Genomic DNA, 21,256 nt, shown 5'->3' with positions numbered 1-21,256 from the left:
CTTTGGCCACAGCTCTGGTGATCTTTTCTATTTAGCATGGTCCCAGCGTGTCCATACCCCTCACCCTGTCCTCTGTCTCAGGGGACTAAGGTGGGGGCTTGGTTAACTCAGAGGCAACATTTCCCTGGGGGACCAAGAGACAAGTGCCCCAGAGTTTCAGGTGAAATTCTGCTCAGAGAAATCACCTTTCACCAAAAAAGGGCAAAGGAGGGGGAAGAGTCCTCTTTATTCATATCCTTTCATGTAGCCCTTGGTGAGTCAGGGGCTGGGATATTTTCCCTGGGAACCCCCATTTCCTGGGACATGGGGGCCTTTGGCCTGGCCCATTCAGGGTTCAGGGCAGTCTGTCAGGGTTTCCAGAAAACAGGAAGGCCTGTACCTGGGCCAATGTTGTTGAATATCCTCTGGACTTAGAGTTGATTCTGTGGCTCAGGCTGGGGCACCTGACCCCACCTAGGGCCTGGGGTCTCAGGAGGGCCCCTGGAGGAGTAGCTCCTAGGGGAAACTAAGAAGACACTTGTGGTTTGTGGTTGATCTGGCAGTAAATGTTCCTGTCAGTATGTTGTAATTCCTGTAAAAGAAGAAGAGGCCTCTGAACCCCAAGAGTTTCTCAGAACATGTTTGGGTGACTTTCAGGTCCTACACCCACCTCTCTGGGAGCCTTGCTGGGTGGCAGTTTCTGCCCTGGGCCCCTCCTTCCTCCCACCAGCCCCTGTCCCCTTCTGCTCTGCTGTTTCCTGAACCCCAAAGCACAGGCAGGAGAGGGCTGGGGGCTTATCCTCAGCTCCCTTGGGACTGGGTGACCAGAATATTCATGGCTCACACTCACCTGGTAGATGGGAACGGCTGTAGTCGTGCTGGGTCGGGAGTTCTGAACAGGGGGAGAGAACGGGTGTCAGCGGGCAGAGGGAGAGTCATTCTCTGCAGGGGTGACCCCTTCTGCTTCTTGAGCAGCCTTCTCCCAGCCTGTTGACCCACACTCCAGTCCCAGAGCCGTCTCTCCTGAACTCCCTGCCCCACTCTTCTTAGCCCAGGACCCCTGGCTGATGCTCCCGGTGCTCTGCCCCTGGCCAGACTCCAGGGTTCCCCTTGGGTCATCTGGAGTCAGTGATGTCTCAGGACAGGGTGGGGGGTGGTCCTGCCCCTGAAGATGGTCCCATGGCCATCCTGGCTAGAGCGGTGCTTGCCTTGTCCTGGTTACTCTGGTGGCAGCAGGTTTTGTGCTTTGCTTCTGAACTGTTATTTTCCCTACTTTGTTTTCCCAGAGCTTAGACCCCAGTTTAAGGAGTGGGTAGTTGGTGGGCTTACCGGGGATGTGGAGCTGCTGGCTTGTCCATGGCCTGGGAACAGAGACAGGAGTTAGCACCCACACTCCCAGAAGGTTCTGGGTCATCAGCTCTCAGAAAACCAGGAAAGAAGGGGCACCTCCCAAGGAGAGACCCACTGGTGCTGGGCAGTGAGGTGCTCACCCGTGACCTAGATTCCTTAGGTCAGGGAGTACTGCCAGTTGGAGTCCCCTGTTCTGAAGCCTCAGAGAAACGGTCAGCGGCCTCTGGGAGTGACTGGCAGGAGTGGACATTGAGTGGCAGGACTAGGGGCTCCCTGGGCTGCCTGGACTGAAGGGATACTCACCAGGGGTGGAGGCTGGGTTCCCGATCTCTTTGTGAGTACGTAGGCAACCGGTCCTAGGAAAGATCAGGCTTACTTGTGAAGTGAGCAGGGAGAGGTCACAGCTTTGGTGTCAGAACAGGGGACAAGGAGGGTCCTCATTCCCAGCAGGGCTAGAGACCACGTGTCTCCACCAGTGCTACTTAGGAGAAGAAGGGCCCCAGAGAGGGATAAAGAAAGGCCTTTGGAGCACATCTGTCCTCGGACCAGAGGGGAAGCCGGGCAGACTGACAGACATCTAGGGAAAGTATGCTGAACAGGGATCAAAGACCCAGGAAAGGAATCATACATGAGGGTATGAGTGAGTGGAAGTGTCAAGGCAGCCAGCTGCGTGTGTAGGACACTTGGGGAGCCCGGGTATGTCAGATCCCTGAATGTGGTGCCTCTGCTGTGGCCAAACCAGCGGCCTCTCAGGACAAGAGATGCTGAAAAATGACATCGGCTTACCCTCTATCTCCATCTGCCAGGACAAGAGGCATCACCCAGGACCTCTACCCGCTGTGTGCCCAGGGTGTGTGGTCACACACATCAGGCCCTGTGGTTCCCACATGTGCCACTTTGGGGGTTGACCCCACCCGGCCTGTCAGGATCATCCACTCTCCCTTGCATGACCTTGGCCAGGAGGACCATCCTCGGATCCCAAGGCTACAGATCCCCCTCCCAGGGCTTGTGGACTCACAAAGCATGGGAGCTATGGGTCACTGAGCACTCAGTACTGAGCACTGCTATAGGTTTACCAAGTGAACCAGGACAACCCTGAGGGGCTGTTCTCTGCTTGTCCTGAATTTATCACAGAGGAAGATGTGGAGGAAGGGCCCCAGGCAGCAGCTGGTAAGGAAGAAGCCAAGTGCAATGAGAAGAGAAATCTAGGGAGCAGTTGGGAGGCCCAGGAAAGCCAGCTCAGAATCCTGGGTCAGGACAGGGTCTCCTTGCTGATGGGGTCCAAGTCGGGGGCGGGGGGGGGCACACAACAGCATCAGTATGTGGGAAATGCCATTGTACCTTCCCATCCTCATGCGGAGTAAGAGATACCCCAGGACAGCCACCAGTGCCACACCAACCAGGACCCCAATTGCAATGCCAACACTGGTCCCCACAGTGTGGCCTGTGGTGCTTCCTTCATCTGAAAGAAGAAGCAAAAAGGTGGAGGAATAGCTGAGGAAACCATGAGGGGCTGGGGGGAAGGGCCTGGTTAGGGAGGAAGGAAAGGCTGTTGAGGTCTGGGTGTTGTGTGTTTTCCCCACAGCGTCCCCACCCCCTTGGCTGCTGCATCATTTCTAGTTGTTGTTGTTGTTGTTCTTCTTCTTCTTCTTTGTTAATTTTTTTTATTTGAGAGAGAGAAAGAGAGAGAGAGCAAAAAGGATAGGGGTATGCATATGGGAGACAGAATTCCAGACTCTCCGCTATCAATGCATCCCAACCAGGGGCTTGAACCCACAAACCATGAAATAATGACCTGATCTGAGATCAAGACTTGGATGCTTGGGACCCTGGGTGGCTCAGTTGGTAAAGTGTCTGTCTTTGGCTCAGGCCATGATCTTATGGTTCATGCGTTATGGCCCCATATTGGGCTCTGTGCTGACAGTGCAGACCTTGCATACGATTCTTTCTTCGTCTCTATCTGCCTCCACCTAACTCCACCTCTCTCTCTCTCTCAAAAAAAATAAATAAACTTTGAAAAAAACCTTAAAAACAAAAAGAATTGTCAGCTTAACCAGCTGAGCCACCCAGGTGTCTCCTGCTGTGCCCTTTCTCCTCCACAGAGTGAAACCTTGGACTTACCCTCATCTTCATGTCCTCACCTGCCCCAAACTGTGGCAGCGCCCACACCCTGTTCCCTGTCCTCTTAAGGCCTCTCTCTCTTCCTTTCACATTATGCATCTTCCCCCATTTTTTCCTTTCCATCACTATCGATGGTCTTAGAGGGAGTCTCCTACCTGTCCACTCAACACTGCTTAGTGAGAATAACATCAGCTGACTGCTTTCGCGGTAGCTCTGGGCCAGGCACATGGGAAACACTTCCCATTGATCTCACCTGCTGCTTCCCTGCCCTAGAGGGGGTCATCTCCACTGTGCAATATCAGCATCTGAGCATGTCAAGGACTTTGGGAAAGTCGTGAAGGACACAGAACTGGATAGTGATAAAACAACACTTAATCCCAGATCCATGTGACATTACGGCAAATAACAACAATGTTAATAACACGAGAACAATAGCTGCTAAAATGATTTTGCCTGGAATCTGCTCAGGTAGCTGTCTCAGGATTTAAAGTCTCATTAAGCTCATAGTGACAACCCTCAGAACAGCCCTAAGATCCAGCTCTTTTCAGTTTTACAGATGAGGACACTGAGGTTCTGGAGGCAAGTGTCTTCTCTGAGGCCCCACAGCTGGCATAAAGCAGAACCAAGATGTTAACAAGATTAGCTTAATTCCAGAAATATTATTCACATTGCTCTAGAGGCGGTGAAGGAGGCTCCCACCTCCTCCAGGCCTGTATCCTATTTCTACCTCCTGCCGGTGATATATTCAGGGAGCAAGGGGAAGAGGTAGGTTGAGGGTCACTCACAGCTCACAGTCAGCCTGATGGGATCACTTTTGCTGGAATTGACTGGGTTGGAGACCTCACACTGATAAGTCCCAGCATCCTCCCTCCTGACAGGGTCTATGGTGAGGGTGCTGTTGTCCTGGGACAGCTTCATCCTCTCCATGAGATGGAGACTCTAGCCATTGAAGAACCACCACATGGAGACTCCCTTGTCATTTGTGGAGCAGGTCAGGACCACAGAGTCCACATATTCTATGACTGTTTCCCTGCTGACATGGACAGAGGGCTGCGACACTGGCTCTGCAGAGAAAAGAGGAGGTGACAATAAGAGGTATCCTGGGGCTGTGCTCTTCCCTCTGAGATCTTGGCCACTCTGAGGGTCCCACTGAGCTCCGTAAAGGTGCCCCAGAGGATGGCCCTGAAGTCTGCAGAAGGATGAGTGTCTTTGTTCAGGTGTCTATCTATAAGGAGGGGCTGTACCTCCCCCTCCAACCCTCAGGTGCTCCCCTGGCCCTCTGTCATCTGTATGGTCTGCCTGGACATCTCTGTGGTATGAGCACCACACACTCTTAGCCCATGTGTCCAGCATCCTCATCATCACGTGGAATTTTCCCCATAGACTCCTTTGAGATTCTTTCCTTGAACTTTTGTGACTTTAACAGATCATGCCTCACTCCTTATATACCTTACTGTGTATGTTGGGGAGGAAGGCATGCGGCCCCCTGTCTCTGTGTCCAGGGCAGCTTTATATAAAGTAGGGAAGGCATTTACACTATTATAATTTATTGGGAAGTGAGAGCAGCCCACCCAGTCTTCATCACCTTAGGAATTGAAGGGTTTTCAATATACAGGATTTCTCAGTCTGAAGAAGACTTTTACATCTGTGGATTGTGAAAAATGTCCTTAGAGGCATGGTTATTGTGTACACAATACTGGTGCCCTTATAAATAGGAGGAAACGATGGCAGCATAATAAAGGCTTTAATGAAACATGCACAGCTAGCATCATACCCAATGGTGAAACACGGAAAGTGTTTCCTCTAAGATCCAGTAGAACATAAACCTGACACTTTCACCACCCATGTTCAACAGAGTACAGGAGTCCAAGCCAAAATAATTAGGACAAAAAGAATAGAATGCAATCAAATTGGAAAGTAATAAGTACAATTAGTCTGTTTGTAGATTATTGAAATTATATGTACAAAACTCTAAAGATACCACAAAAACTGTTGAACTAATCAACAATGTCATATTTCAATAATTTCAAATTCTGTGCAGCAGGTTTGCAGGATACAAAATCAACATGCAAAAATCACTTGTGCTGCTATACACTAAAAATTAAATACCTCCCCCCCACCTGAAATCAAGAAAACAGCTTCCTTTACAATAACATTAAAAAGAATTAAATACATAGGAATGAGCTAATGAGGCAATAGACTATACATGGGAAACTGTAAAATATTGCTGAAAGAAATTACAGAAGACACAAATGAAGGGAAAGATATCCCATGTTCATGGATGATGAGACTTAATATTGTTAAGATGACAATTCTACCCAAAGAGGCCCAGAGATTCAATGGAATCCTATCAAATTCTTTTAAGATTTTATTTTCAAAAATCTCTGTACCCATTGTGGGGCTTGGACATACAGCCCCAAGATCAAGAGTAGCATGCTCCACTGACTGAGCCAATCAGGTGTCCCCCTATCATTATTCCCTTAAGAATATTTTGCATAAATAGAAATCTCCAAAAATTCACCTGAAGTCTCTGGGGCCTCGAATAGCCAAAATTATTTTGAAAAAGAACAAAAGTGGAGGACTCCTACTTCTTGACTACAAAGCTACAGTAATCAAAATAAATTGGGCCTGGTATATGGATTGTGATAGAGACCAATGGGATACAAAAGGCATCTCAGAAACAAACCCTGATATATATGGTCCAACGATTTTCAATAAGGTTGTCATGACCATTCGATGGAGAAAAAAATGCTATTCAATAAATGGTCTTTGAAACACTGGATACCCATGCAAATGAATGATGTTGGACCCTCACCTTACATCATGTACAAAAACTAACTTAAAATAGATCAAATATCTAAACATAAGAGTCAAAATTGTAGAAGTCTTAGAAGATCACATAAAGCAAAAGCTTACTGAAACTGGATTTCCCAATGATTTTTAGATATGACACCCAAAGCAAAGACAACAAAAGAAAAAATAGATGAATTGGATTGCATTGAAATATAAAACTTCTGTGCACCAAAAGGCACAATCAAGAAAGTGATGGTAGCAGTTAAGGAATGAACAGGACTCAGGAATGAAATATACAGCATAGAGATACAGTCGATGGCATTTTAATTTATTATTTTATTAATTTTAAAGATTTTGTTAAGATTAATTAAGTTCTACAACAAACGTGGGGCTCAAACTCACAACCTCGAGATCAAGTCACATGCTCTAAGTACTGAATCAGCCAGGTGTGTCTATTCAATGGTATTTTAATAGCATTGCATGGTGATCAATGGTAGTTACACTGTGATGGGCATTGCATAAGATATAGAGGTGTCTAATCCGTATGTTGTGTACCTGAAACTAATGTTACATCGAGTGTCAACTAAAGTTCCTTAACAACAACAACAACAACAACGAAGTGATGACAACCCATGGATTGGAAGAAAACACTTGCAAATCATATCTGGTAAGAGATTAATATCCAGAGTATATAAATCTCTTCTGCAATTCAACAACAATCAAAAGCAACTTGACCCTGAGGACTCTTCTTTCTTCCCCAGCTCCAAAGTCCCCTTATATGTGTGGGGCGTTCTGGAGCTGACAGATTCGCCTCCCCACATGGCAGCCTGGACTGTGGGATCTCAGATCTCAGATCTCAAGATCTGACGTGAGAACTCAGAGAGCGAGGGGAGGGAGCATCTGCAGACATGTGATGGGAGAGTTCAGGGACAGGTCAGTGTCACAAGCAAATGTAAAATATCTCTTTTAAGCTCTTTTCTAAAAACCAGGCAGACCTCCACCACAGTGCTCAGTGCAGATGCTCCAGGGATCCACTTACCAGACACTGTGATAATCTTGACTGTGGACTTCCCGAGGTGAGTGCCAGGGTTATAGACGAGGCAGGTATAGGATCCACTATGATTCACAGTGATGCTGGGGATAAAGAGCTCCTGTGTGGATGGCTGGAACTTCCCACTGATGAGCCAAGAATACTGTGCAGGTGGGTTAGAGGCTGAGTAGCAGGTGAGACTGAGGTTTGCCCTTGGATGGTAATAGGAGTCTGAGGGGAAAATGGTGGGGGTGTCCGGACCATCTGGAATAAACAGAACAAAGCCATACATGATATAATCCAAGATGTAATTGAGGGAAGGGGAAGAGCTGGGTGTGTATTGGGGCCACAGTTCCATCTGAGTTGGGTCAGAAGCCATGACCAGCCTGGGTGTCTAGGTGAGAGTCATGTACTCAGACCCCAGAAGGACAGATGTGGCCAGGCCTCTGGCAGTGCGGATTTGGGTGGAGAGCCCGGGCCAGGTAAGAATACAAGTTACTCACAGAGAACATTCAGGGTAAACGGGTCACTATGACCGGCACTGACTGGGTTCCGAGTTTCACACACATAGGGTCCTATGTCATTCCTTGTGACACCATGTAAAGTGAGGGTCCTGTTGTCCAGGGACAGTTCCAGCCTGGTGCTCTTCAGGAGGCTCTTACTGTTTACTGACCACAGGTAGCTTGTGTTCTCAGTCTTAGGTTCACACGTTAATACTACAGAATCCACATTCTCCACAGGGTCCAACTTGTTGCTTGTGATGCTGGGTTTGGGTGACTCCGCTGTGTAGACAACAGAGAGAACATTGCCTTGTGTGGTACCTGTGATTCCTCCAAAGGCATCTATAATCAGGGCTGGCTTCTCTCATCTCTCTGCCAACTCAAGTCCCTAAGAATAAAGCAGATCTGTGTATCTCAAGACAAACGCAAGAGAATCTGAGGGCTCGCAGAAGGAAAAGCCCTCTGCTCTCGGTGAGCCTGAAAGCACAGACTTTCTCTAATGTCAATTACAGGGCAGCATTTTGTCGTGGAAGATATGGGGCAGAGACAGCCCCCATCCCCAACACGGCACCTCTCCTGGTTCTTCACGGACCTGATGGGATGGGGATATGAGCAGACATGTCCCCCAGGGACACCAGAGCAAGCCCAGAGGTCAGCTCAGTACTCGGGCCCAGGACCTGAAGGAGGATTGATAATGACTCCATGAGGCAGCAGCCCCTACATGGCAGAGCAGAGTCTATAGACGAAGCAAAGATTCAGGAAATGAGCAGGAAGGAGGGGTGGTGAGTGAATGAATGACCATCATTCCTTCAAAAAGGCGTCCTGGTGCAGGATCCTAGGAGGTCTGACCACACAGGACCCTGTCCTCCTCCAGCAGGGAGGCACCTACCCTATTCACGCCTTCCTCAGGGTCACTAGAAGCAGGAGAATTAATTCATTTATTTTTGAGAGGGGTGGGAGGGGCATAGAGGGAGCGAGGACAGGGGATCCAAAGCTGGCTCTGCCCGAACAGCAGGGAGCCCAGTGTGGGGCTTGATAACAGATCATGAGCCGAAGCTGGATGCTCAAACAACCGATGCACCCAGGCGCCCCTCACTCCATTGTCCTAAACAAAAGCAAGTGAGTTTGTTATACGTGGACCCTGTGCTGGTTTCCAGTGCAGAGTCGGAGGAGAAGGCGAGTCCACCCCAGTGGGAGTGACTCCAACACACCAGGAAACAATCAGTGATTTCAGGTCCAGCCCAGGTAGGTGAAGGTCGGCCACCTGGGGGGCAGCGGGGGCACTGCTGACTCACATCGCACGGATGCAGGTCATTCAGTTGTAGAGTAAACACGGAATGAGCCCCTATTTGCTCTCAGTGCCCAACCAGCATCCTTCCCTTGGATGGGGGAGAGGACGGGGGCTGTGCTGCCCAGCCGCTCAACAGTCTGTGTGACCCTGAGCCAGTGACTGTATCTTCCCCCCCTGCTTCAGTGTCCCCCTAATAGGAATAATGGTAAATGATCTCTACTTGCCATGCCTGTAAATTAACCTTTACACACACTTAAATACCTGGCCCTAAACTGCTATACAGCACCTGGCCAGTCAGATGGCCTCTGTGACTCTTACCTCCCCAAACAAGACTCCCTGGGCCTGATTCTTCGTGGAGGAAGAGGCAACGAGAGCTCCTCTCTGCTCTGTTTCTCCCGGGGCTGCTGACCTTCCTCCGGCGTCCCCTAAGTCTCCCAGGATGGCTGGCTAATGGACTGGGGACTTTATATGTCTGTGCTGCCCTTGTCTCTCCCCAGATGTTGATCTTGAGACTGAGCACAGGCTGGTGACCAGCTCAGAGGCTCAGGACTCGGGAAGCTGGGAAATTGCTGCTCCCAGTCAGCCCTGCCCAGGAGCCCTAACCCCACCCTGGCACAGAGTCCCCAGGTGACTAGAGTCAGGAGCCCCAAGGCAGTGGTCTGGGCAGGGGCTTTCTGGGCTGAACTGCAGTGAGGATCCCAGGGGTCCCTCAGGCTTGACCTTGACAGAATCCTGCATGGTTTGTCTCAGATGGCTGTAGGGTCTGCATTCCAGGAAAGGAATCCAATCTTAGGACGACTGTGTCCACGGTGTGTATCCTGCACTAAATGCCAAAACCCCACACGGGACACAGTGCAGAGGGGGAGGGAGGCACAGTCCAGGCCTGTGAATGCTGTGTGTGAAGTAGAATTCACCCCACCCGACACCAGAGGGGAGAGGAATTACTCACAGAATACACGGAGCTGTCCAGTTACTTTTTCAATTTGGACATTTCTGTGTATGTACTGTAGGGTGTAGTATCCTGTGTCCTCCAGGGTGTTGTTCTGGAGCAGCAGGGATCCATTGTGATATAATGTCTCTCTGCCGCTGTGCGCAGCTCCTGGGGTGACTGCTTGTGAGTCTGCTGCATATGATACAATTTCTCTACTGATGTCTATAGTTTCCCCTCTGAACCAGCCAAAGCCTAGAAGATTCCCAGGCAGATTGTGGACACGCAGAAGAACATCCTTCCCTTTGGCAACATTGGGCGGCACCGATTCAATAGTGACTTGGGCTGTGGTGGGAGGGTTCCAGAAGGTTAAGAGTGAGACTAGGAGAGAAGGGAGAAGACATGGCTGAATAATTGACCTATGATTGGGATGGAAAGATGGGGCCCTGAGACTGAGCAGCTCCTAATCCCTCAGCTTTAGGGGCAGGTGTGAGTTTGCACGTGTCTTTGTGTGTCTGTGTGTCTCCTACTGGTCAAGGTCAGCAGCACAACTACCATTACTTTGGCACTTCTGAACTTGTAATTTTCTCTGTGTCTAATACTCTTCCTCAGATGTCTGTGGGCTCACTCCCTCATGCCCTCAAAAACCTGCTCACACTCAGGGGGTCCTCGGGAGAGGCCTGCTCACACTGTCTTCTCCAAGGACCCTCTGTCTTCTCATTCTGACCTTTCTCTGCTCTGTTCCCTTCGTGGCTGCTCCACACCTGACCTCCCATTTCATGTCTTTGCCTGTCTGTCTTCCTCCCCAGAGAAGTGCGCTCAGGGAGGGCAGGGACTCTGACCTGGGTTGTGCCCCAGTGGTGGAGCGGGCTGCAAATCCCTGTGGATGGATGCGTGAGTGTTCCCAGGGCCCTCCGTGTCCCAGCGGTCATCTGTCTGTGTCTCGGGCTGCTGGGAGGGGCAGCGTTTGGGGTCCCTGGTTGCTAACCTCGGTTTGCAACCTTCAGTCCTCAGAGATGAGTAACTTGGGAAGCAGCACTTCGCTCACCACTTCCAGATCATGAGATTTTCCTGTTGCTGAGCCGGGAATCTGCTGTCCTGCCCTGTCTGTTCCCATGTCCCCTCTCAGCGTCCTGTCCTCTGGGGAGGCTCCAGCCAGTCTCTCTCTCTTCCCCCCTCCCCTCCGTCCCTCTCACCTGCCAGCAGGAGCTTCTGCCAGGGGACACGCCTTCCTCGGGGAGGGGCCGAGGGGGGCTCCATGGTGCCTGCTGCCTGCTCTGTCCCTCCTGAGAGGAGAGCGTCTGCTGCAGAAATGCTCAGGGGCACTGCTGTCCTGACCAGTTGCCTCCACTGTCCTTCCTCCCTCTGGGCTTGATTGCCTCTGTGGGCAGGAGCTCCTGGCCAGGTCATGTGGGCCGGGGCGGGGTCTTGCCAGGTCCCCCCCTCCTCTACCCTCCCCTCTCCTTTCCTCACTCCTGCCCTCGGGTCTGTTCTTCCCCTTTCATTTCCTCCACCTTCCGCTTCCCTGGGAGCTGCTGAGGCCTCTCCCGCTTCAGGGGGATTTCCCACCACATGCGAGCGCTGCGCCCTCGTGTGGACAAGCACCAGCCTGTGGCACTGGAGTCCCGGGCGCTCCCCACGCTCAGGGTCAAGGTGCACAGTCAGCACTCCCTGCTGCCCTCTCTCCTCCCCACGTGGCTCTTCTCTTCAGAGCAGGAGGCTGGGGGGCTACGTCAGGCTCTTGTCACAGGGACGTTACCCCCACTGGGCATCGGGATCACCTGTGGAACTTTCTAAGCGTTCGGAATGCCCAGGTGACCCCTAGACATGCTGCTTCAGCAGATGGCCAGCCAGGCTGAGACCCCACGATGTGGGGGTGGGGCCACCTCTCCCTCCTGTACCCACAGGGGGTCAGCGGATCCTGTAAAACGCAGATTCTGACCCAGCAGGTGTGGTGTGGACCTGAGATCGGCCTCTAACAAGCTCTCAGCTGATGCTGGTTGTCCTGGGCGGGGAGCACACTCTGAATAGCGAGGCTGATGGGGACCCGGTTCCCTTAGAGGGCGAGCCTCGTCCCTACTCCGACTTGGCCTCTGCTGTGTCCTGGCCTTGAGTCTGTCAGCCCCATGCACAGAGCCCCCGGGTCGCCAAACCCAGGGGCTTCTCTCCGTCTGTAACAGAGAAGGCCAGCAGGGCACCGGCTCCCCAGTGTTCTCAAGTGCTCTGGGGAGGCTGGATTTACCCCTGGCGGCAAGGTCACAGAGGTGACTCTGAGGGTGGGAAGGGGCCAAGCCGGGTGATGACTGGTGAGGGACCCAGTCTCCATCCCTGGGTGTCACCAGCCCCGCCTCTGCTTCCAGGGACAGAGACCCAGGAGTAAGTGTCTCAGGTGCTCAGGTTCAGGGTGTGAAGGGGGTTTCCTGTGTGTCCTGGGAAGAGAAGAGGTGGTGGGAGGTCGGGTGGCTGGAGGTTCCCTGATCCTGGAGGGAAGGTTGTAGGGAGACCCTCCCTCTACGAGTCTGCTGGCTGCACTGTGGCCGAGAGGCTGACCGTGCGCTCCTGAGCGTGCTGGGCAGCCGTGTCGTCTGGCTGGGGGACTTTCCTGTGGTCACCCTGCCTCCCCCATGGTGGTGCCAGGCGAGGAGTGAGGGCTGCACAGGGACCCCTGACAGATCAGGGTGCTCCAAGGTCCCTAGAAGGAGCAGACAGGACAGAACAGCCACGTGGGAGGACTCAGAAGGGTCTGTTGGAGAAAGGGATGGAAATCAGGCTCCTCTCCCTCATTGGCCAAACGAAGCCAGCTTCCCATTTGAAGTCCCTGTGTGTTGCCTGCATGTCCCTATGTCGCCCCCTGGAGGTGCTGCTGGGGCTGCACCAGGGATGCTGACCAGGTTCCAAAGGATGTGAGGGCCTGACCCCTGGACAGCCTGGGTCTGAGTCCCTGTGGGTCCTAGGCTGCCTGACTCCATTCCAGGGCAGGGTGAGCCCAGGGAGAGGACAGGCAGTGTCCAGAAGGTTCCTGATCCTGAGTCAGGAGAATTGTCGACCCAGAGGGATGCGGTCCCCAGGAGGAGCTCTCTGTCCTCAAGATGTAAGGAACGACCTAGTCGAGGTCTCTTGAGAATTTGCAAGAGGAAATGGCCTGGAGGGGTGTGTGTGACAGATGGACACCATAATGCCCTGTTTCCTCATCACAGCAAGGCGGGGACTACATCCATGTCTTCCGTGTCCCTGCCTTTGCTCTGGGCCTCCCCAGGGACCCCACCTGGGGACTCAGCTGAGGGATCTCAGGGCTTCCTGTTAGAGGAGAGGAGATGCTCAGCCTCTCTGAGATGGAAACAAATGTAGACCCTGGGTTGTCCTGTCCCATCCTGCACAGGAAGTTCCCCTCATTCCCCAGAACTCCTTGGGCCACTGAAAATCTTCAGGGAGCCACAGCAGGTGTCCATCCCCACATCCCAGGGGCCCTCAGGATGAGGAGTCATTCCTGATTTCTCACAAGGTCAGGGTTGTGCTCTGAACTCCCGTGGTGTTAACTCCACCTGGGGTCGTATCCAGAATTGGTGCCAGGTCAGATCTCTGAGAGAAGAGGAAGCACACAGGCTGCCCGGTCAGCCCTCTGGGGACAGGTTGTTCACAAGGTAGAGAAGGGGGGTGTGTGTCAGCTTTCTGGGAATGAATGGGTGTCCAAGCCCTCACTGTTGGAGGCCCCTGTCCTCCCTCCTGAATCTGGGAGGGATAAAGGCCCAATAGCCTTAAAGCAAGAGCCTGGGGCACTTGCTGGCCTCTCCCACGCTGCTCCCACGCTGATGCCAGTGCCTCTGGGTCTACAGGGAAGAGGCTCCGACCCCAGGCATGACATGGGTGACATGCTTCCATCGTGTGGTCTCCCTCCTGCACATAACGAGTTTTTCCTGGGCCTCTGTGACGTGTCAGGCCCTGGGCTGGGTCCTGGGAACTCCACAGAGAACAGGACAGACACGGATCCTGGACTCCTGGGGTCTCCTTTGCAACAGGGCCAGAAGCACTCAGAGAAAATGATGGTTTTGAGACTCCCTTAAATTGGGAAAGAAGGTGGGGTGCCCTGCATTTCTCAGTTGGTTAGTGTCTGCCTCTTGATTTTGGTTCAGGTCATGATCTCTCTGCTGTGAGACTGAGACTCTCGTTGCCTGCCCAATGGGAGTGGAGCATGCATGATTTCTCTCTTTCTCTGTGTCCCTGCTTTTCTCTTTCTCTCTGAAAAAAGGGGGAGGGGCGCCCTGGTCAGCTGAGTGTTCAACTTTAACTCAAGTCTTGATCAAAAAGTTCATGGGTTTGAGGGGCGCCTGGGTGGCTTACTCGGTTAAGCGCCCGGCTTTCGCTTAGGTCATGATCTCACGGTTCGTGGGTTCAACCCCCGCGTCGGGCTCTGTGCTGACTGCCAGCTCAGAGCCTGGAGCCTGTTTCAGAGTCTGTGACTCCCTCTCTCTCTGACCGTCCCCTGCTCACGCTGTCTCTCTCTCTCTCTCTCTCTCTCCTAGAAATAAATAAAAATATTTAAAAAAAAAAGTTCATGGTTTTGAGCCCTGTGTCAGGGTCTGTGCTAATTCTCACAGTCTGGGGCCTATTTTGGAAACTGTCTCCCTCTCTCTCTGCCCCTGCTCATGTTCTGTCTTTCTCTCTCTCATAAAGAATAAACATTAAAAATTATTTTTAAGTAAGATTTAAAATAAAATATAATAGAAAGAAGACAAGAGCCGTGAAGGGAAAGTGTCTGGTGTGACAGGAGCATGTAAAGGGGTCTCAGCTCGTCTTGGGGGTCACATGAAACACTCCTGACATAGTGATCTTTTGACTGAGATTGGAAGTTGGAGGGGCCTTCGTGCCTCCAAGGACAGGGGTGTGGAGGGACGAGCTGCCTACAGAGGGACCAGTCTCAGCAGGCAGACACCTTGCGGGCTGGAGTGTTGACGGAGTTCAGTGTGGGGAGCCTGGAGAGTGAGGAGGACTGTGATGGAGTGAGGCTGGGGGGGTCAGACCCTTCTGGGTTGTGGGTGCCAAGGCAGATCAGCAGCGTGACCCCTACCCCCCCAAGTCTCTAGGCTGTGGACCATCTCTTCCGCCCTCTGGTGGACCATGAGGAAAATGTGGAAGTTCTGGAGAGTTTTTAATGTATATATTCAGTAATATTTCATATATGTAGATATAATTTTTTGGAACTTTCTTGTGTTATAGATGACATATAAGAAACTCCACATGTTGAAAGTATAAACAAAAAGGGATAGGGGGCACGTGGTTGGCTCAGTTCGTTAAGTGTCCGACCTCAGCTGGCTCCTGAGCTTGAACCCCTGGTAGGGGTCTGTGCTGACAGCTCTGAGCCTGGAGCCTGCTTCAGATTCTGTGTCTCCCTGTCTCTCTGCCCCTCCCCCACTCATGCTCGCTCACTCTCTCTCTCCCCCTCTCATAAATGAGTAAACATTCAAACATTTAAAAAAGTATACAATCTCCTACGTTTTGCCATATATATGCACCAGAGAAACCATTCTTACGTGAAGAGAGTGAAAATGCCCCTTACCCTCAAAAACCTCCTCATGCCCTCTTTATTGTCTTAAATTAGCCCCCTCTGTCCTTCTTTCTCTGTGTCCCATGAAACATTACATTGCATTTTGTTGTTACAGATTAGTTGGCATTTTTTAGAATTTTTAGAAGTTGAATCATACAGTATGATTTGGGGCAGAGGTTGGTTTCTTTACTCAGTGTGGGTTGTTAAAAACAGGTTTTAAAAATGTTTATTTATCCAATGGAATAAAGACAGTGTCTTAAGCAAATGGGATAAGTGGACAGCAACATGCAGAAGAATGAACCTGGACCACTAGTCTTACACCACACACAAAAATAAACTCAAATTTGATGTAAGACCTAATCTAACGTAAGACAGGGAGCCATCAAAATCCAAGAGGAGAAAGCAGGTAAGAACCTTTTTGACCTTGGCTGCAGCAGCTTGTTACTCAACACTTCTCCAGAGGCAAGGGAAACAAAAGCACAAATGAACTATTGGGACCTCATCAAGATAAAAAGCTTCTGCACAGCGAAGGAAACAATCAGCAAAACTAAAAGGCAATCAGAGGAATGGGAGAAGGTATTTGCAAATGCCATACCAGATAAAGGGTTAGTATCCAAAATCTGTAAGGAACTTAATACACTCAACACCCAAAAAACAGAGAATCCAATGAAGAAACGGGCAAAAGACACGAATAGACACTTTTCCAAAGAAGACATCCACATGACTAACAGACATGTGAAAAAATGCTCAACATCACTCATCATTAGGGAAATATAAATTAAAACCACAATGAGATAGCATCTCACACCGGTTATAATGGCTAAAATTAATAACTCAGGCAACAACAGAGGTTGGTGAGGATGTGGAGAAATGGGAACCCTCTTGCACTGTGGTGTATCTGCTCTAGAAAACAGTATGGAGGATCCTCAAAATTAAATATGGAACTACCCTACGACCCAGCAATTGCACTACTAGGTATTTATCCAAGGGATACAGGTGTGCTGTTTCAAAGGGGCACACGCCCCCACCCAATGTTCACAGCAGTGCTATCCACAATAGCCAAAGGATGGTAAGAGCCCAAATATTTGTAGATGGATGAATGGATAAAGAAGGTGTGGTGTGTGTGTGTATATATGTATATACATATATACATGTATATATGTATATATGTATATACATACATACATACAATGGAGTATGACTGGAATCAAAAAGAATAAAATCTTGCCATTGGCAACAACCTGGATGGAACTACAGGGCACTATGCTCAGCAAAATGAGTTAGTCAGCGGAAGACAAATATCATAGGACTTCACTCATATGTGGAACTTAGGATATCAAACAGATGAACATCAGGGAAGGGAAGCAAAAATAATATAAAAACAAGGAGGGGGACAAAACAGAAGAGACTCTTAAATACAGAACAAAGTGAGGGTTGCTGGAGGGGCTGAGTGTGGGGGGATGGGCTAAATGGGTGAAGGGCCTTAAGGAGGACACTTGTTAGGATGAGCACTGGGTGTTCTACATAGGGGATGAATCACGGGATTCTACTCCTGAAATCATTATCACACTATATGGTAACTAACTTGAATGTAAATTTGAAAAGAGAGAGAGAGAGAGAGAGAGAAGACACAATCAGCCAATATGAAAACATCAGACATTTAAAGGTAATGAGACAATGTTATAAACAACTATATGCTAAATCTGAGATGGACAAATCACTAGAAAAATACAACTTACAAATCTGAAATCCAAGACAACATCTGATAATCCTATAAATCATTTAGTTAATCATTCTACTACTTTGGTACTTATTCCTCTTTAAATTTTTTGTAACTATTTTGGATTTTCAACCATACTTATAAGCCAAACGTGTGTGTCTATAAATAGTTTATGTAATCCTACACTTAATGAAAAAATAAGGACATAGACTAAAAACAATAAATAAAGTAAATAAAATGTTTAATTGGAGGGGGTGTCAGATAGAGAAGGGGACAGGATTTGAAGAGGGCTCTGGGCTGACAACAGGCATCCTGATGTGGGGCTCGAACTCATGAACTGTGAGATCATGACCTGCGCCGAAGTACTATGCTCAACTGATCAAGCCATCCTGGCTCCCATTAGTGTGTGTGTGTGTGTGCGTGTGTGTGTGTGTGTATTATATATATATATATTTTTTTAATTAACCCATGGTTAAAAGTTATTGTATTTTTCCATAGTTTTTTCATGTGTATTCCTTAGTTGTATTACACTGGATGGATGCAGAAAGTTATTCTTTACTGATTCACTGGTTTATGATCTTTTATGTTCTTTCCAAATCTGGCCTATTACTGGTAGACCTGCCAGGAATGTCGGTGCACGAGTCTTTGAAAACGGCGTGAGCTTCCCTTTCTCATGTTTAGTGACCCACCTAGGGGTGTGATGGCTGGATCACAGGTTTCATTTTTAAGGAATGTGCTACACTGTTTTCCAAAGTAGTTGCTTTTACTATTTAATTTTACTTTCCTACTTTTACTTGTGCTTTTCCTACTTTTACTTCATCATTTTAATTTTACTTTCTCACTAGCAGTATAGGAAAGGTCTGAGTGCCCCACATCCTCAGCAACACTTGGTGTGGACAGTCTTTGTAATTGTTTCAGCTAGTCTAATGTATGTGAGGTGGCATCTCAGAGTGGTGTTTGTTTTGTTTTTGACTGAGAAAATGTTTTCCATTTTCTTTTATCTTTCTCTTCTTTTCTTTACACTTCCTATGAGCTCTAGCCTCTTAGTAGGGTTCTCTTATATGTACACAATAAATTTGCCTCAACCATCCACCTGTGGATGGACACTTAGGTTGTTTCCACACCTTGGCCATTGTGAAGAGGGCTGCAATGAGCACAGGTGTGCTAATATCTTTTCGAGATTTTGATTTCAGTTCTTTAGGAGAAATACTCAGAAGCAGGATTGCTGGATCCTATGGTAGCTCTATGTTTAATTTTCTGAGGCCCCTCCAAACTGGTTTCCATAGTGGCTGCACCATTTTGCATTTCTACCTACAGTGTGCAAGGGTGCCTATTTCTTAACATCCTCACTAACACTTGTCTTTTTTTAAAAACAGAGATTTCTTACCCTCCCTCCCTTACTTCCTGATTTACAAGGAGGAGAGAGAGACAATGAGAGGGGAAGCATGGAAACGGGGGAAAGGGGCAAAGGGAATAGGGACCCTAAGCAGCCTCCATGGCAGTGTGGAACACGACACGGGGCTTGATCCCACGACCCTGGGATCAATTTTGGAGCCAAAATCAATCTCTCAGAGATGGTATAATGATGGAAAAAGGGGTCTCATACTTGCTATGTTGCTGGCTTTAAAGATGGGAGAAGGGCGCCATGGGCCAAGGAACGTGAGAGGCCTCTAGAAGTTAGAAAAGGGAAAGGAATGGATATCCCTTTAGAGCTTCCCGGTGGAACACAGCCCTGCTAACATCTTGCATGGGCCCAAGGACACCCATGTCAGACTTCTGAGCCGCAGAACTGAAAGACAACACATTTGCTGTGCTTAAGCTGCTAAGTTAGGTGATTTGTTACACCACTGATAGAAAACTAATATGAGAGATGACCTGGGTGACCTGGGTGTCCCATTCTGGAATAACATCAGCACCCACGACCCCCAACAGACTCACTTTTCTCTGCTCTTCTCCTGTAAGTACAACCGACTACCTGGGAATGTTTGATAGACATTGGTAAAAGAATTCTTCTAGCTGAAAAGAAGAAGGCAGACAAGTAGCAAGTTCCCTGGGTTTTCCTTTTTAATACCCGTACAGTCCTGACTCGGTGCAGAAGGAGCCTGCAACCTGGAGGCTGTAGCCAACGGATATAGACAGGAAACTCGCAAAGTCCAGTCTCTTTGGCCTGAAGACTGCTAAAGGGAAAGTAAAGACCCAGGTGGGAGCCCCAGCCTCCGCTCCACACCTGAGGCCGCTGCAGATGGGGATCAGTTTGCAGTAGCTGCAGCGAGAAGTCCTTTTGGGCTGTGCCTGCCCCTGCTTGCCAACTGGGTCACTGGCAGTGGATCGGTCTGCCTACAGGGGCAGCACCCATGGAGCCCTGTGTCTCTCTGTCCTCCCTCTGGTGGCTTAAGGAAACTCCGGGCTAACAACTTCCACTCCCCTTCTTCCTTAAGGGCAAAAGGTGGCCCAGGGAGGCAAGGGAACCCCTTCCAACTCTACAGGGAAGAAGCAGAGATTGAGCAAGGCCTATGCCAGCGCTGGAGAGCAGAGCAGACCAGGATAGCAGTATAACACTCGGCTATTGCTCAGTGAGACCCTCCCTCCGAAGGTCTGAGCGTATCAATCGTAGTCCCTCAGAAGTGAGGGGTCAGGAAACACAGCCGCACCTGACATAAACTCAGGAGGGAGGTGCGTCTGGCAACCTGACAGCTTGGTCACGGACAGTGCCAAAACAGGGAGTGGATGAAAGCCAGAGACAAATGGGGGAGTGTGGGATTCCTGGTCCACCAGAGCACAGAATTCGGATACTAGAGACTGGGTAGCCGGGTAACACCATTGTCACCCCTCCTGCGCACGCGCATACACGCCTAAAGGTGCCTCAAGAACCCTCACTGGGGTGGCCCGGTGAGCTCAGCATCGCCATCTAGTGGAGAAAGGAGTCATTATACTGAGCCCACCCAAAGGGTAAACCTCACTCTTTTGGAACACGAGTCTCTCCCCCTGCTTAGTTTACAGACTAGAAAGTGTTTCATAGATTGACTTCTAGGGGAAACTGATGTAATTCCCATCATACTTCAGTCTGTTTCCTGGTCCAGTTTGTTTGCTGTCTTGAAAACATCAACCATGAGAGCATGACCAGAGCCACAGGTGGAAGCTTAACTGCCTGAGCCAGACAGCTGTCCCCTTTGTTTTGTGTAAACTCTAACCCCATCGTTGGGCTTGAACTCACGAGCCAGCGATTAGTCACAGGCTCCACCGACAGCCAGCCAGGTGCTCCAACCCAAACTGAAAATGACTGAAATCAGAGTATGTTCTCGGAAAGTGGTAATCAAACTAGAAATTAATAATAGAAAGAGAACTGAAAAATCTCTGGAAGACTGGAAAGTAAACTACCTATCTCTAAATAATCTATGGGTCAAAGAGCAAGTGTCAAAGGATATGTTAAAGCTACACAGAATTGGGGTCGTTGGATGGTTTGGTCAGTGAGCATTCAACTCTTGATCTCAGGCAGGTCGTGATCTCAGGCTCGTGGGACTCAGCCCCAAGGCAGGCTCTGTGCTGAGAATGGAGGCTGCTTGGGGTTCTCTCTCTCTCTCTCTCTCTCTCTCTCTGTCTCCCACTCTACCCCTCTACCCTACCCATGCTCTATCTCTATCTCAAAATAAAAAACACCTTAAATACTAAGAAATAAATAAAATATACTTTAAAAAACCCTCCTCGGTTTATGGGGTGCAGCTTTTGCTATACTGGGAAGGGAATTTCTAGCACAAAATGCTTACATTACAAGAAAGGAAATGTCTCAAATTAAAAATCTAACTTCCTACTATGAACACTAGAAAAGGAAGAGCTAAAAGGACTTAGCAAAAAGCAGAGAGAAAGAAATAATAAGGATCAGAGCACCCAGGTGACCCTTATATTGGACACTCTGAGTGGACAGAAGGACCTGACGCCATGGAGGGGCAGGACTGGGCCTGTAACATCAGAATTGGTTCTGCAGGTGGGACATGAATGGGGGAA

At 49.5% G+C, this 21,256-nt stretch overlaps 1 protein-coding gene and 1 long non-coding RNA gene across 2 annotated transcripts; both read right to left on the bottom strand.

Moving 5' to 3' along the window:
* Positions 1 to 242: 242 nt before the first annotated feature.
* LOC120241478 lies at positions 243 to 2,753 on the bottom strand. Its single transcript, XR_005530891.1, has 5 exons — positions 2,671 to 2,753; positions 1,633 to 1,685; positions 1,309 to 1,340; positions 830 to 871; positions 243 to 571 (listed from the first exon to the last, which is right to left on the bottom strand). It is a non-coding gene; the product is annotated as an uncharacterized LOC120241478 (long non-coding RNA).
* Positions 2,754 to 7,144: 4,391 nt separating this feature from the next.
* Positions 7,145 to 11,388, bottom strand: LOC120241353 (carcinoembryonic antigen-related cell adhesion molecule 6-like). The gene is made up of 4 exons (XM_039246415.1): positions 11,189 to 11,388; positions 10,014 to 10,373; positions 7,777 to 8,055; positions 7,145 to 7,537 (listed from the first exon to the last, which is right to left on the bottom strand). Exons 1-4 carry the CDS (start codon positions 11,250 to 11,252, stop codon positions 7,167 to 7,169), a joined length of 1,074 nt encoding a protein of 357 aa, XP_039102346.1. The 5' UTR covers positions 11,253 to 11,388; the 3' UTR covers positions 7,145 to 7,166.
* Between the last annotated feature and the right edge of the window lie 9,868 nt (positions 11,389 to 21,256).

Source organism: Hyaena hyaena, unplaced genomic scaffold, assembly GCF_003009895.1.
Source record: "Hyaena hyaena isolate Hyena2069 unplaced genomic scaffold, ASM300989v1 scaffold_9, whole genome shotgun sequence".
In the NCBI taxonomy this organism is placed as follows: domain Eukaryota; kingdom Metazoa; phylum Chordata; class Mammalia; order Carnivora; family Hyaenidae; genus Hyaena; species Hyaena hyaena.
The sequence above is the reverse complement of the archived record's forward strand: the minus strand, read 5'-3'. Positions and strand labels throughout refer to the sequence as shown.

Coding starts and splice junctions, on each gene's coding strand:
- LOC120241353 (XM_039246415.1), bottom strand. CDS start 11,252: ATGGAGCCCCCCTCGGCCCCTCCCCGAGGAAGGCGTGTCCCCTGGCAG. Junction 10,374..11,188: donor GCAGAAGCTCCTGCTGGCAG/GTGAGAGGGACG, acceptor CTTCTCTCCTAG/TCTCACTCTTAACCTTCTGG. Junction 8,056..10,013: donor TGGACAGCTCCGTGTATTCT/GTGAGTAATTCC, acceptor TTGTCTACACAG/CGGAGTCACCCAAACCCAGC.